Here is a 17,428-nt window from a genome sequence, read left to right as displayed (position 1 = left end):
TTCTCCGTCATTCCCCACAAACCCGCTAAAGATTTAAACCGGGACTGCGAGGTGAACGAGGGGGCGCCCGGGAAAACTGCTGCGCAGATCTGCCTGCAATGGCCCAGTAAGGATCTCTCATTGTCACCCTGCCTGGTAACGCTTTACAGACAATATGTGATCGTGACTCGCTGACAATTAGCTATGACAACTGCAACAATCTCAATTGTTTACGACATTTCCATAATGTTTTAAAATGATACAGTCCCGTTCAAAAAGTATGGATAGGATTTATTATATATATATATATATATATATATATATATATATATTTTTTTTTTTTTTAAAGGGATTCAGCATTACATTAAGGTCTAGATAAAGACCGCACAGTGCGATTACTGCAGAGGATACATAAAGAGTCAGCAGGAATGGCAGAAAGCAGGCAGTTGTATCGGGATTACCTTAAATCCTGTTGGCCAGTGGATTAGGTAGAGATCCAAGTAATCCAGTTTCAGAGCATCGAGAGACTTTTGGCAGGCTCCCTTCACCAAAGACTTCTTGTGATTGGTCGACCACAGCTGCAAAAAAAAAAAAAAAAAAAAATCAAAGCGTCACGTCACTAAATCTACCGATCACTTTTTTTTTACATTTTAATACTGCAATAAAAACAAAAATATCTACATCGCTAAGAGGTCCCTCCCTACAGAAATATATCGCCTATTCAGCGTACGCTCAATATGCAGGCCGTATGTAGTCTCCGTCTTTGAAGAAAGCACTGAAGAGGTTTTTGGGCTACACTGTTCAAGCTGCGGCCATATGACGCAGCTTTGGGGGCGATGTGGATAGAGATAGAATGAGAATGACAATTACTCGTTAGTAAACTCTGCAGGCAAGTTCCCATACACCGGGAGATCCGGCCACTTGGTCAGACTGCAGAGAGGCCTGGCCGTACACTCACATCTCTGACCAAGTGGCTGAATTACCCTGGGCTTGGGCACCTTGTGTCCTTTTATAGAGCTTATTGGACTCTGGGATGCCATTTGCTTTGATGGATTATGGCCGCATTCACAAGCAGATGTGGTAAGCGTCAGAGCGCATCCACCATCTGCGCCAGCAGGCGTACGATGGTCACACACTACCGTAGTGATGAAATCAGTTGATGTGGGACTTCTGTTGTGGCCTCCGCCTCTTACCTTGCTGGTGACGAATATGTCCTCCCTCTTCACCGCACCTTCCTTGATCTTTTTCTGAATTCCCTCTCCAACCTCCGCCTCGTTCTGATACACAAAGGCGCAGTCTATGTGCCTGTATCCCACATCCAAAGCCTTCTCCACAGCCGCTGTCACTTTGCCTGGCTCCGACTGAAAAGACAACACAACAGGTTATTCTCTAGGAGTGCGGTACAGCAGAACGCGCTCAGTCATAGGCAGGTAAGATGAAACATTACATAATAGACTCTAAAAGTACAAAGAAAGCGAAGAAGCACCATAAAGAGAACATTAACATATCAAAGTTTCCATGACTTGCTAAAGCCAGGATCCAAGTCTGCTGTGCAGATCGGAGTAACCGATTGCTCTTGGTTGTCAATTCTCTGAGCAGCTTTACATTGTGTTGTACATGGGACGAATCGCTGCAGTTTTGGTCCATTTTCCAGTAAACCTACGTCATTACCAGTTATGTGATAGAGAATGGACCAGCGGGCAGACTAAATGGCCCAAGTGGGTCTTATCGGCCGTTAAATTCTATGTTTCTGCGACTTTCAGCCATGTACAATATGGGTTATGGTAACAATAACCAGACACAATGATGCTCGTGGGCCCCTTCAAGAGGCTTCCGCTCCACAGTACAGGAAATGGTACGTAAAGGTTCCTCTCACACAAACGGTCTCGATTTTTATAATGAACGCCCGATATTTGACATGTGAATTAGAAAATTAGAATATGCTGGCGCAATATGGGGGCAAATTAAATTCACAATGAACACACTGCGTCGCACTCCATAGAAGTGTGCAGAAAAACACGCAAATCCATGTCAAGGCCGATTGTGCTACCGGACATTGCTGCAATTACAGTCAGTAATTGAATTCCCCCCCAATAAATAATAAAAAGGAGATAGATATAAATTTATAAATCAAAATTGCTTATTTTTAGTAAGCAAAAAGCATTTTTCATACTTGTAATGGGAAATGTGATCTGCCCGAGTGCTAAAAATAAATTGTGAAAAAATACCGGAGAAAGCCCTGTGAGGATAACGCCATCACCGTATACGCAGGCCGATAACATCGCCGCTTGTACATGGCATCAGTGTGAATCAGGCCCCAAGTTTTGGAAAATGGGAAAAAAGTGGGGGCCTGGTAATTTGGGGGGGGGGGGGGCGCGCCTATATGTGGGACAGGTGTTTTTGGGATTGCAGGAGGCTGCAGTCGGTGTATTTTAGATTTTTAAATATTCATTTTATAGACATCAAAATATACTAGTACCCATTTACATGTACCCCAAATTTAACCTCGGTACTTTTTTCCCCCAAAACACAGGGTTTTTTTAATCATTTTTTCACACATCTAAAAAAAAAAAAAAAATATGCATATAACAGCCCTTTGCAACAAAATAAGTTCAAATACTTTTATTAGGGCTACTACTACTGTTCTATATTGATTCCTAGGGATTGGTCAAGTTTCCCTACAACCTCCAACACCCCATGACCAGAACCAAACATTACGCATGTGTCTTGCAGCATTTCCCATCTCAGATTGGTCAGAGCTCAAAAATATTCTTGGGTGAACAATCCATAGAGCTCCCCCAATACATTGTAGCGGATGTAACATTTATTCATTGAAAATAAAAGTTTCCAAAAAGATCTATATATTCCCTATCACACACACACACATCCAGCTAACCTACCATGTTTTTGGAGTGTGGGTAGAATCCGGAGTACCCAGATGAAACTCACGCAAACACGGGGAGTACATACAAACTCCACACGGGGCCTTGGTGGAAATCAAACCCAAGACCTCAGTGTTGCGAGGCAGTAATGCTAACCATTACACCAGCCGTGCTGTAGTACACTGATGTGTACAGCGACAGCATTCACAAGCACCTATTGTGTAGGCCAGTGTATCCCCAACTCCAGTCCTCAGGGACCCCTAACAGCACATGTTTTACAGATCTCCTTGTTGGCATAGAGGCAAATTAATTACTGGCTGACACATTTTAAAAAAAGATCCACAAGGGGTGCTACTTATTGCACTGAGGAGATCTGGAAACCATGCACTGTTAGGAGTCCCTGAGGACTGGCGTTAAGAAACACTGGTATAGGCAAACTTGACAATACCTTATATAAAGTGCTGCCCTTCTGCAGGTGTACTGTACACTGATAACTATACATATCCTGTGGCAAGAGACCTGACGAGAGCACGCCCTGTGATTGGGAACGGCTACACCCATACTTAACAAGTTACAACTATTCAAGCATAGATCTTATACCTTTAGGCATCATTGGCACACTCAGCTGGTATCACACTCCTGTCAGTGCGTGCCCGTTACATATCACTAACAGTCTGTCCCGTTTAAGACACACACACGCACACGGGAATTACTTAAAGTAACACTGCCTGCATGTATGAGGTGGTGATAGACAGAAGACAATCACATGTGAGGTGCAACTGTACCAGATAATACATATCACACACACCTGAGATGTATATAAACCGCTGTGTACAGTGACCACACTCATGCGGCAGAGACACAAGCACCCGCTACTGTTTAGGTAAACCTTATACTTATATTATGCTTCATCTAAATGTAGCCAGAAGGGGTCCACGGCACCTTATAGACTAAGTACAAAGTCACTTACAGTACAGGACATGGCTTATACACAATGATCATAGGGAGGAGAGGATAGTATAAGTGAGGGAAGGAATAGTACATGAGGGCAGAGGGCCCTGCTCGTGACAGCTTACAGACTCCGCACTCCCAATCCTTCCCTAGAATAGATGGCCGGGCATACTGCGACTTTTAGTTCCACAACAGAGTCAGCGGTTACCCACCTCTGGCAAAGACAAAGCTCCTCAAGTTTTTAACATAGAGGTGTCCTCACTCGTCTTTGCTGTAGTGGCGCCAAATAGCCCCTCATGGCGTGCCTGGTCCCGCCAGACTTTGATAGCGTTAGGAGTCATTTCTACGTCTTTTTTTGCCGAAAAGGAGTCTAAAGCTGGGAACACACTGACAGATAAATTGGCCGATCAATTGATCGGCCAATGTATCTGCTGCCCGTCAGGCAGTGTGTACCAGTAGCGTTCCCGCTAGACTGTTTTAGCGGGGCGCGGCGCCCTGCCCTCTTTCTGGAAGGCAAAAAGCGCCCTGCCCTCCAGAAGGAGGGCAAAAAGCGCCCTGCCCTAACAGCCTGCGGGAGCTGTCTTCACCCACGGGTCGCAGTGTCCCGCGGGTGAAGAAATGTGCGGTGACCCAGTTACCGCTGGAGAACAGACGATGGGGGCATGCACCCAGCATCTATTCTCCCTGTCTGCAGGGCTTGGGGGCTGCCCGGCGTGTCCGTAAGTGCCGGGCACGCCCCCAAGAGTGACGAAAAGGGGACGCGTCTTATAGACACGCCCCCTTTTCGATGACCACCCCCCCTTCACTGTCGCGGCGCCCTGCCTCGCGCCGGAGCTAGAGTGAACACTATACCAGCGATATGTCAGTGGACGTCAGCGTTCACAGACATACCCGCATTGGCTGTGCTGCACAGTCGATGGACAAATAGGTCTGCAGACCACCCGTACACACAGCAGCAGCCGCGAGGAGGGGGCAGGACACGCCCCCTGGTCACCGGGACCTGCGGGCAGCCACAGATTATGGTTGTTCTGAGTGCTCGAACTACCATCATCTGCAGATATATCTGTTTAGTGTGTACCCACCTTAAAAAAAGGTGGGTACACACCTAGCATATTTATCAGCAGATCGAGTGATCTGCAAATATATCTCATATACACTGACAACCATCTTCCAGGCAGCTGTGGGTCCCACTGCCCGGGAGGCGTGTCGCCCCCCCCCCCCCCCCCGCGGCTTCCCCTGCTGATCGCCCGTACACACTTGCCGATGGACACAGCTGCAGATATAGCTGTCCATTGGCCGTGCAGCACAGCCGGGGCGATCTGTCTGTGTACGACGTATTTAGACACATCGCTGGTACACACTGGCTGACAGGCACCATATATATTGGCTGATCAATTGATCGGCCAATCGATCTGTCAGTGTGTTCCCAGCTCTAGTCGCAGTGCGATGCAACAAGGACGCACCAGGAGACAGACGATTAATTCGATGGGTGACACTTGTATATCTGTGACGTGACTGAGTCTCTCAATCAGCGTGCAGAGTGCTACCACGCAGCGGCCTCTTACCACCCCAAGTTCAGTTTACAGACTCCGCCGCACTCAGATATACAAGTGTCGCATATCAAATCAGCAGTGTCGCCCGATGCGTCCTTGTCACATCGCACTGCGACTTCGACGCATTTTTTTGACACAAAAAAAAAAAAAGCCGCCTTGCGCTAGTAGTCTCATGGGACCAGGCGGCTCATTCACGCCAGGCAAGTCGCGCTGCATGGTGTATGGAGGCTATATGAGACATCTGTATACAAAGCACACTGAAAGGATGTTTGAAATATTTAAATACACATAACTGCAGCAAGCAAAAGATAGAAATAATAGAAAGGTCATTAGAGCCCAACAGGGGACTTGTAGTAAGAGTCTCAGTATTTACCACACTTCCCCTTCAGTGACTTTTTGGTTATTATACACAACACACTACCATCATATTAATGTCATGCCACCAGTTGCTGAATATGTGGACTGGAATCAGGGCTGTGTAATACATCTCTATGTCCTCAGGACCCCAAACATCTCATGTTTTCTAGGCCACCTGTGCATCTTTAAAATGTGATCGATATAATACACCTGTGCACCTGCTGGGTGACCTGGAAAACATGACCTGTTTGGGGTCCTGAGGACGGAGTTTGACAGCCATTGCTGTAAGTAAACAGCTGTAAAGCTCGATACACATTAGCAGATATGTAGACGAAATGTCGTCCCATCCAGCGGATCGGGCCGACACATCGTCAACATCGGCTAGTGTGTACTCACTACTAACGACCAAGTGCGCTGGTGTTTGATCTTCAGTCGCATCGTCAGGTCAGCCTTACATGCAGCCCAATCTGACAATGCGACCTACAACCCCTTGTAACGAGATGCGGCTGGTGCCGACTTATCGGGAGCTCGGGCACCGGATCGTGTAATGTGTACGGGCCGTGCGATACGTTGGTGCGGACTTATCGGGAGCTCGAGCACCGTATAGTGTAAGGTGTACCAGCCGCGTGATATGTTGGGCCATCATATCGGTGCGGTCGTCCAGTCGCATCGCTGGGTACACACATGGTTAAGTGTATACCCAGCTTTAGTCCTCTGCACTAGTATAAGGACCTCAACGAGATTTGGGTCAATTCAATGTAGTGCCATGTTAGTCTGCGCACATATCAGCTGTTTACCGTAGGCCGTGCACCACTATGGAGGTACACCGCCAGCGCGGCCACTGCATCAAGAATCATCCCTTACATGGTGCACCTACGCAAGTCCTTAAAACAAAAACATCCTTCCCAGGATGCACTGGTCTCCTACGCCGATTAGAATAACCTAAAAAAGCGCGACGTTCCGCTCTACAAAATCATGATCTAACACAGTTTATGCAAGTACAGAGTCAGCTGCGCCAGTACGAAGTTACCATATCTCCTAATTTTCTGCCCACTAAAGATGTACAGTACGTCCGGCCAGGGAGCCAGATAGGCTTTTCAGAATTCAGGTATACACATTTATTTTTTACAATAAAATAATAAAAAAAAAAAAAAAAAGATACAACCACTCTCGGTATATGCAGAAAGGAAGAAGAGACCAGTGTTTGCTCGGGCTGACTTATCGAGTTATAAAGCGATAACATTTAAAGTAAATAATTGCTTTGGTTAAATCATCCGGTTCCCTTCTCAGAGTGTATTATTATTACACCACACTTGCCGGATAACTCAGTTACAGCATGCAGAAAATTTACAATCATTGCTTACAGGCGCTGTGACAGCCAGCGGGACATCCAAGTCTGCAACTGATGAATAAGCTTCAAAGACTTTTGTACTGTATATAATTACATTAGTTATCTGTGACAAATCAGAGCGTAAAGACAAAATGAACCCAGTAAGTCATTCAACAGGGGAAACAAGCATTTTCGTTGTTCCTCTCCCCCTATAAATCTGAAGGGAATACAAGTTTTGCAGACAGGGCTGTAATGCCACGTGAAGCATTTCAGCCAGTGTCAGCATTGTAACTTACATCGTAATGCGTCATGTTTAAAGTTATAATGAAGAAACCGTTAATGCAGACTTTCCTGTAATGTTATGTAAAGCATTTATCTATTGGAAACAGTAAATATGGCCTTTACATACATGAAGGGGGAGGGACCATTACCGGCAACATGCCGCCGTGCATAGACTATGTTCTGCTGCACACATTGGCCAGTTACAGCACAGGTGACATTGCAAGTTCTGCCTCACCCCTAGTCACAGTGTGCAGGAAGCCGGCAATGTGGAAGGACGAGAGGCGCCATTCCTAAATGGCACATCGCATTTAACTGAATGAGTGTTGGAAGGATAAAATATACCCAGGATTTTACTTAAGCCTAAGCAGAAGGCAATAAGGCATAGGTCAATTTGGTCACTTCAAATTGTCGCAATATGCACAAATACATCTGCAGCAAGATAGGGGTGTCACAAAGTGACACAAAGTATAGGGATTTAGCCTGCAGGATATCCCCTCATCCAAATGGGGCATTTCTAACTTTGCTCGTGTTGTATTAGCCTTGTATGTATTTAATGTCTATTGTACAGTTCTTAGTATCAGTGACTACAACCGCTCCTGGTGACATTTGTTTGTGTACTGTAACATGCTCCCTGGACATTCATCTAAGATATCCCACCAAGTTGTTTCCATCTTTGGCAGATATGCTGGAGCCTCTAGAGACAGTACCTGCTAAGTGCCAGATTTGGATGTGGACTACAGTACTGTCCATCGTAAGAAAGTATAGCGTGAAAGCAGCAGCCCCAATATATACCTTTTCTGTGGCTAGAAGACTTCGGTCACCAATAGAGCAGAGGACGGAATTGCAAAGCCGCACACAAGCAGTTTTGCAAATCAGTCCTTACAAACATGCAAATGCAGCAGGCGGTTTATGATACCCTCTGTCGCAGTGCTGGGATCGCAATTGCAACCGGTGGACAGCCACGGGCAGCTGATCAGCATATGAGGCCAGGAAACTGCAGATCATGGCTGCCTTGCCACTCCCTGAACGCTGCCCGCCCCCGCAGCACTCAGTAAATGCCTCTGCCAATCAGGCGGAGGCATAGCAGGGCATGCGTGCAATCACGCAGGACCCATTCTTAGCATTCCCGCTAGGCTGTTTCAGCAGGGCGCCGTGCCCTGCCCTATTTCTGAAGGGCAGAAAGCACCCTGCTCTCCAGCGCGGCGCCACGCTGAACCCCCCCATCCCCCACCACCAGCTAACAGTACCCGCTTACCTTCATTCGGGAGGGCGGGCGTCAGGATTACGGCGTCTCTGGCTAAAGATAGGAGTCAGCATTTAGATGCCCATCTTTAGTACAGAGTCGGGCTTCCAGCGTCGGGTTTCCGACTTGCGGCATTCTGGACGCCGGTAAACGAACTGCATCCCGCTCAGCACATCAGCTTCCTCACCTGACTGGATGGACGAAATCCTTTTATTGGTTTCCATGTCAGTCTACGATTCTTAAGCTGGGTACACTGAGCGATGTGTACCCAGCCGATATGTCGGCCCGACATATCAGATCCTGGGTACACGTCAGAACGAGGAAATGGACGGAATAATACCTTGTTCTGTCCTTCATTCCCTGCAATGGGGCCACTTGCGATATCGTCCGGTTGGACGTGCAGCAAGGCCGATCCAGACGATGTCACAAGCGGCCACAGGAGCCCGTATATTGGCCGTACGCAGTGAGGCCGATACGGCGTTTCAATTCGGCCGAAAACGACATATCGTGCCGACATCATATCAGTGTGTACCCAGCTTTAGAGACAATCTCTAATGCACCAGCTTCATCCAATCGTCTCTTCACCATCTGATGAAATCATCATTAGTGTACAGTATATGGGTGGTTAGGAGGTGCCCATGCTAGACAGACATCCAATGGACTGGACAGATTCTAGTCACCCACATATACTAGTGTGTGCGTGTGGTTAGTGCTAGGAGAGCCACAGAAGCATGACCTGCCCCATATAGGGAGACACAATCTACTGGACACCACTACAGCCTGAGATTAGCTGTCACACAGCCAGACATGATAAAGTACCAATGTAAACTCACTGGCCCCTAATAGCCATTTAATTTATGTCACAGTCACAAGGTAGTAAGTGGGGCAGAAAATATTTAATGCTTCATTTTCAAACACTTTACAGACGCCAGAATCAAACAGCTGCTGCCGTGTCCTCATAAACAAGGCGACAACCCAGTTATGTAACAGGAAACGTCATACGCTCCATATTTATTGCACAGATTACAGAAAAAAAAAAAAAAAACTTGTACGTATATAACATCTCCTGCTACACCTACAGCAATGACACCTATAGCTATTCCCACATCCTCTCATGTATCACTGCTAAGTGTATGTATAACATCTCCTGCTACACCTACAGCAATGACACCTATAGCTATTCCCACGTCCTCTCATGTATCACTGCTAAGTGTATGTATAACATCTCCTGCTACACCTACAGCAATGACACCTATAGCTATTCCCACGTCCTCTCATGTATCACTGCTGGGTGTATGTATAACAAATCCCGCTACACCTACAGCAATGACACCTATAGCCATTCCCACGTCCTCTCATGTATCACTGCTGGGTGTATGTATAACATATCATGCTACACCTACAGCAATGACCCCTATAGCTATTCCCACGTCCTCTCATGTATCACTGCTGGGTGTATGTATAACATCTCCTGCTACACCTACAGCAATGACCCCTATAGCTATTCCCACGTCCTCTCATGTATCACTGCTGGGTGTATGTATAACATATCCTGCTACACATACAGCAATGACCCCTATAGCTATTCCCACATCCTCTCATGTATCACTGCTGGGTGTATGTATAACATATCCTGCTACACCTACAGCAATGACCCCTATAGCCATTCCCACGTCCTCATGTATCACTGCTGGGTGTATGTATAACATATCCTGCTACACCTACAGCAATGACCCCTATAGCTGATCCCATGTATCACTGCTGGGTGTATGTATAAACAAACGCCAGATATGACAGCACCATTTGACGTTATTAACACTCGAAGACAAAAAAAAAAAAAGTCAGCAAGAATACAGGAATATTTGAAGAAGATGCAGCAAAGCACCAAGGAAAAAAATACATCTTTTTGCAAGATAAACCAAACCCAATCTATCACCTGTCCAGCCAGCAAGTTCCCGATGCCTGGATCTGAAATATTAGGAGAGATGCTGAACATACAAGAAGGGCAGCAGCCTAATAACATAGGTTATACAATATACAGAATATTACTACAACAGGAGTCAGGGCCTGAATCAGACCTGCTCGCAAGCGGGTCGATGTTTGGCCACTGCGCATGCCGGAGCCGGCTCCGAAGTGCGCATGCGCAAGACCCGGCTAGCGACGGGCGCTCCGTCACTCACCAAAAGGGGGCGGCTGTCGATGTTAATAGACAGCTTGCCCCGTTTTGGAGGTGGGCAAGGGGGTTGGCTGGCCAGTGATGTCAGTGGTGAGCTTCCGGCTCTATTAAGAGCCAGAAGCTCACCCACAGCTATGCACCAAAAGAAAATAAAAAATAAATAAAAAACACACGCCCTGATTCAGAGCGAGCGCTCTTTCAGAACGTCCGGCTCTGAATCAGGCCCTCAGTCCGGGCCCTGGGCGGTGAGGACGATGTAAGTGCCTCCAGAAATAAAGTGCAATGCTCCTGGAACAGGCACAGCTATTGGTGGGGGGGGGGGGGGGCTTAGCCAGGGCCTGGTGCATGCCCATAGACCACAGAGGCTGGGGACTCGCACACCATGGCAGGCCACTAGATGGGCAGCAAACAAAGAGCATGGGCTCCATTAGATGTCAGGGTAAGGAAGTGGATCCCACCCATAGCAATACGTATACTGTGCGCTTCTATAGCAACAAGCTGTAGAGAGCAGTGATCTGTTTTGTTTCTTCCTGTCAGATAAGTCTCATGTGTTAAACCATGACTGCACTGAATCACGCTAACACGTGGCAAATGTACACGGCACTGCACGCACATCTGATAAAGGAGGCAGGACTGGAACCACGGTTTATAACCTGGATGTCATATTAGGTGCTGAGTGACAATGACGGAAACAGCAGCCTTACAAGGGTGGTAATATGGTCACAGGGGAAGGAAACATGCGGAACTACACATACCAGCATGCCCTGCTACAGTTTGGCTGGTAAGGCATGAATTAGCATATAGTACCCATGACCACAAGTTGTCCCTAAATGCTAATGGCCACACATGCTTTTTACTAGTGTATATGAGACAGACAAACAATTAAATTACCAAATTTGCCAGGTAAGGAGTTACCACAGAATAGAAATGGCGGCCCCCAAAGAGTACGTCACATGTAATAATGATTATTGTAGGGTGTGACATGTAGTAATGCAAACTGTGGATGGGGGGTGCGAAGCAGGAAAGATAAAAAAAAAAAAAAAAAATTGTACGAGTGTGCCACAAAAGTTTACATGTAATGGGGGGCACGGAGTGGGAAGTTACGTGGATGGAGCGTGGGCAGTTACACATAGGCAGGGGTGGGAGGTTACGTGGATTGAGTGTGGGAGGTTAAGCCTAGGCCCAGGGAGGTTACGTGGAGGGAGCGTGGGAGGTTAAGCATAGGCAGAGGTGGGAGGTTACATGGATGGAGCGTGGGAGGTTACGTGGATGGAGCGTGGGCAGTTACACATAGGCAGGGGTGGGGGGTTACGTGGATGGAGCGTGGGCAGTTACACATAGGCAGGGGTGGGAGGTTACGTGGATGGAGTGTGGGAGGTTAAGCCTAGGCAGGTTACATGGAGGGAGCGTGGGAGGTCAAGCATAGGCAGGGGTGGGAGGTTACGTGGATGGAGCATGGGCAGTTACACATAGGCCAGGGAGGTTACGTGGAGGAAGCGTGGGAGGTTAAGCATAGGCAGGGGTGGGAGGTTTACGTGGATGGAGCGTGGGAGGTTAAGCCTGGGCAGGGATGGGAGGTTAAGCCTGGGCAGGGATGGGAGGTTACTTGGATGGAGTGTGGGCAGTTACACACAGGCAGGGGTGGGAAGTTACATGGATGGAGTGTGGGCAGTTACACATAGGCAGGGGTGGGAGGTTACATGGATTGTGTATATGGAATATAAAGGAATATGAGATAATGTGTAGGTGACATGCATGGTGTATGGGGGACAGAAGGGTGTGAGATAATGTAGAGGGGATATAAACACTGTATATGGGATATAGAATTAAATATAATTTATAGGTAAAACATGCATTGTATATATATATATGGGATATAGAGGAATATGTGAGAATGTATAAGGGATATATGCATTGTGTATACAGATGATTGAGAATATATAGGATAGCATAGTATGTGAGATATTGTATAGGGAATATTTGCATTGAATAATGAGAGATGGTAAGAACTTACCTTTGCCCTCTCTTTCTTCGAAGTCCATAGGGTCCACAAGGAGATCTTGGGGTATAGGTGATGGCAAGGACATCCCGGCAACACGTAGTTAATTTTTCACTCCCAGGATGCACTGGGCCTCTTCCTATACCCCACCCAGCGGGCCAGAGGCACCTCAGTTCATAACAACCCAAAAGGAGGATAAAAGAAGAAAGTCTGGAAAACTCAAGAATCACATAAACACTTAGGAGATGGAAAAACCGGTGACCAGAGCGAAGCCCATCTGAAGCCAGGTGAGTCAGGGTGGGTGCCCTGTGGACTTCGAAGACAGATAACAGAGGTAAGTTCTCATATCTCATTTTCTTCTTCAGGGTCCATAGGCTCCACAGGGAGACCTTGGGGATGTCCCAAAGCAGTCCTTTTAAGGGTGGGAACGCTCCTGTGCGGAGAGGAGAATCCGCCGCCCAAAGGAAGCATCCTGAGAGGCAAAAGGTATCAAAAGCATAGGGCCAACACTCTGGAAATCCAAAATGTCTGGGGGTTCATAACCTCTGGGATAACACCATTGGAAATACGTATGCCACACTCTGTGGTAAACCCAGGCAGAGGCTGGTTCCACGTTCTGATCATAGCATCTACAAACAGAGCTAGAAAAAAAAAAAAAAAAAGAAAAACTTGCATTGCTGAGTGGATTGATACTCTGCGACTGCGGAGGCATCTGCGTACTCGCGTCTGCAAAGTGGAGATCTTTTCTGCGGTCAGAAAGATTCTCTACTGTTGGGAATCCAACAGAGCTCCCAGATTAAGCATCCTCTGGGATGGAGTCAAGGAGGACTAATGGTGCATACACACGGTCAGATTTTTCCTTCAGATATGAACGATAACGATTTAAAAATCGTTCAGTCGTTCATATCTGAAGGAAAATCGTTCATATCTGACATGCCTGAACGATGGACGATCAACGATGCGCGTTCCCGATGTTCAGATAACGATTTCTGACATCTGATGTGTTTGCAGTCAGACTTGGACGATTCCATTCATTTTAATGCAGTCAAAAATCGTTCAAAACTTTGGTAAAATCGTTCAAATCGTTCAATCGTTCATCTGACAAGTCTGACAAATCTGACCGTGTGTATGCTCCATTAGTCCAATTGATCAGCCACCCGTGAGTCTGAAGCACAGAAATAGTCAGCTGTAGATGGTGGTGAAGTACTTCTGGAGACCCTGTCAACAATTTGAGGTCATCCAGGTAAGGTAACAGTTGACGCCCCTGATGCCGTAGATGGGCTGCCATGACAGCCATAACCTTGGTAAATACTAGAGTAGCTGTAGAGAGAAAACGGCAGAGCCCGAAACTGGAAATGTTGTTGCTGTATAGCAAAACAGAGGAAACGCTTGAGAGATGAAGCAATTGGAATATGCAGGTATGCATCCTGAATATCCAGCGATACCATAAAATCCCCCGGTTCCATAGCCAGTATAATTGAGCATAGGGTTTCCATCCTGAACAGAGGTACGCTGAGGAATCTGTTCAAGGACTTGAGATTGAGGATAGGCCAATAGGATCCGTTTGGTTTCTGAATTAGAAAGATTGGAGTAATAACCCATTCCTCTCTGAGGCACTGGGACAGGGACTACAACTCCTGCTTGAAGCAAGGATTGAATGGCTTTCTGGATTTGTAATGCCTTGTCTGTCTGACAGAGGGCCTGTGCAGAATTGATGGGGAGGCCTTCTGCGGAAGGCCAGGGGGTACCAGTGAGAAACCACTTCTCTTACCCAAGTGTCTGTGGTGGTCTGACACCAGCACTGGGATCCCCTAAGTGAAAGGCACGTCCCGTCAGGCTGAAGACTTGTCATCGGACTCGGCCGCCGGACGTCTGGTACTCCAGGCCTGCTTCTTGGGCTTGGTAGTCTTTTTGAGGGCTGACTGCCTAGGAAAGGGCTGACCCTTAGGCTTACCTTGGGGCCGAAAGGAGGTGGTCCAAGATCCTGAAGTAGATGCCGAAGGCAGACTTAGCTGCTGCCAATGTATCCACAATCTTGTCCAGGTCAGCACCAAACAACAAGAGATATGGTAAGAACTTAGCTTTGTTCTCTGTTTCTACGAAGTCCATAGGGTCCACAGGGTTGACCTTGGGGGATAGCTTGGATCTGGATCCATGGGCACCATACAGTTAAAGCTTTAGCTCCCAGGATGCACTTGGGTCCATCCTCCTCTATACCCAAGTTCCACGAAGCCACAAAGGGAGGCTGGATTCTAAGAACACCTTGGAAAAAGGTGTGAACGTCAGGCAGTGTAGCGATTCTACGTTGGAACCACACAGAGAGCCGATACATGAACCTTCAGGGAAGCAAGACGTAAGCCCAGGTCAAGACCTGACTGCAAAAATGCCAAAATCCTAGAAACCCTGAACATCTGAGGATCAAAGTTTCTAGACTCACACCACTGAAAGTAAGTGTGCCACACTCTGTGGTAAATCCGTGCAGATGCAGGCTTACGCGCCCTCAGCATGGTACTGACAGAGCTTGAAAAGCCGCGGGACCTTAAGACGGCTGTCTCAAGAGCCAGAGAGAGATAATGTATGGGGGATATAGGTATGGCATATAGGGGATATACAAGAGTGAGAATGTATGGGGATATAGGTATGGCATATAGGGGATATAGGAGAGAGCTAATATATGGAGTATATATGTATGGCATATAGGGGATATAGGAGAGAGATAATGTATCAGGGATATAGGTATGGCATATAGGGGATATAGGAGAGAGATAATGTATGGATGATATATGTATGGCACAGGGGATATAGGAGAGAGAATATATGGGGGATATATGTATGGTGTATAGGGGATATAGGAGAGATAATGTATGGAGATATATGTATGATGTATAGGGATATAGGGGAGAGATAATGTATGGGGGATATAGGAGTGAAAATTTATGGGGGATATATGTATGGTGTATAGGGGATATAGGAGAGATAATGTATGGGGATATATGTATGGTGTATAGGAGAGAATGCATGGGGGATATAGGTATGGTGTATAGGGGATATAGTGGAGAGAATACATAGGGATACATAATGGAGATAAGAGGATATTGTATGGGGGATATATGTATAGGGGTTTAAGGAGTGAGATAACGTATAGAGGATATATGTATGGTATATAGGGGATCATAGAGGGCCTTGCGATAGAACTATAGGACGTGGTAGTGTCTCACCTTCCATGTCCCCAGGCCCAGGATTGGCATCTTAGCCCCGGTAGAGAGCACGGCGCACTCCGGTCCCTTCATATCTGCAGCCGCCCGGTCAGTCAGTGACAGTGTGAGTGTGTGACTGACTCCCGCCCGCCAGCGCTGCACGCAGCACACGGGCGCTATAGGGCAGCCAGGGGGGTGTGGCAGCACGCTGATTGGTGGATGTGTGCCGGAGGCTGGACATTAACCCTTCCAGCGCGGCCACACTAACAGGTCCGGGGGAGGCAGAGTGGTGCTATCACTGTGTGTGCTGAGAGCGCTGCTGCTGCTGCTGCTGAGCGGGGAGGGCCCGACCGGGAGCTGCTGCTGCTGGTGCTGGGTGACCTGCAGCTCTCATAGGAGTCTAGTTATTAATATTTGCGGCATATCCGCAATTATGAAGTATCCCCGAGCTGTAACAAGGAGGCCCCTCCTCCGTTACTGGCAGCATTTGCAGCCCCCTTAGGTTTGTATGGGAGCTGCTGTGCTGCCAGATATACCAGGCCCCCCTATGGACTCTGGGCCTGATTCACTATGGATCGCATTTATGCTTATACGCACGCACCGCAGTGGCTAATATCAGTGGTGCTATTTAAATGTGTGCCCTATAGGCCTGATCCAGCAAGGAACGCAGTTGCTAATATGTACGTAATCGGCCGATTGTCTCGTTCTGCGTATGCTTTGCAGTGCGCAAAGTGGTCACTGCGATTGGGACTGACTACGCAGACCCACCGCAGAGTGATTGACAGGGAGTTCCGTTTGTGGGTGGTGACGGGGGGTGGTCAGGGAAATGCAGGCGTGCCAGGGTGTTTCAACGCCGATGCATGGGTGTGCATAAATTATCCACTGTGACGGCATACGCAGCTTCAGTCCCCATAGCGTGCACTGAGGTTAGCAATTCCTGAGTAAGGTCTGACCTAGTGCAAGTGTGCGTGAGGCTGCGATGGTACCGATGTGTCCTAAGGTTTCGCTAATCCGTAAAGTATTACGGATGTGTGTAAGGTAAGGTGGGCGTCCCAATGCAGTGCTGCGGCAGCATAGCGATTGCAATGGATTAGCATACGATCGCAGTGAGACTGCGTTGCGTTATCGCAATTACATCTGCGATCCTTACTGAATCAGGCCCTATAATTACAAATCAAGATTTCTTTCGGGAGTGGGTGGCGCCGAATGACCGGGAGGCTCACGAAAATCAGGTGCTATATTATACCAGAGCTCTATTTACCTAAAGACTTTGGACCTCATTCAGAGCCGCTCGCTATTTGCGGTCGTTCGTTTTAAAAATAGGGGTGGCTATTCAAATGAACCGTTCGCACTTTGCGCTCTGTTCACGCCTCTAAGTCTGAATGAGCGAGCAAAACTTGTGGTTGAAATTTTGAAAAATCCGCCCCCTTGCCGCTCGCACCATACGTCATGTCCACTATTTATTAGATTAATCGAGTA

The 17,428-nt window shown here is 47.4% G+C and overlaps 1 protein-coding gene across 1 annotated transcript in view; it reads right to left on the bottom strand.

The window, feature by feature from the left end:
- AKR1B1 (aldo-keto reductase family 1 member B) overlaps positions 1 to 16,123 on the bottom strand; it is a 31,232-nt gene extending 15,109 nt beyond the window's left edge. The window contains exons 1-3 of the mRNA XM_088459293.1: positions 15,971 to 16,123; positions 1,173 to 1,340; positions 441 to 557 (exon numbers count right to left, since the gene is read on the bottom strand). Coding sequence (XP_088315419.1) covers positions 441 to 557; positions 1,173 to 1,340; positions 15,971 to 16,042 — 357 coding nt within the window. The 5' untranslated portion in view covers positions 16,043 to 16,123. The remainder of the gene's footprint in view (positions 1 to 440; positions 558 to 1,172; positions 1,341 to 15,970) is intronic.
- Positions 16,124 to 17,428: the final 1,305 nt, after the last annotated feature.

Source organism: Taudactylus pleione, unplaced genomic scaffold (assembly GCF_031769625.1).
Source record: "Taudactylus pleione unplaced genomic scaffold, aTauple2 ptg000903l, whole genome shotgun sequence".
Taxonomy (NCBI): Eukaryota; Metazoa; Chordata; class Amphibia; order Anura; family Myobatrachidae; genus Taudactylus; species Taudactylus pleione.
This window is presented reverse-complemented; position numbering and strand designations above follow the sequence as displayed.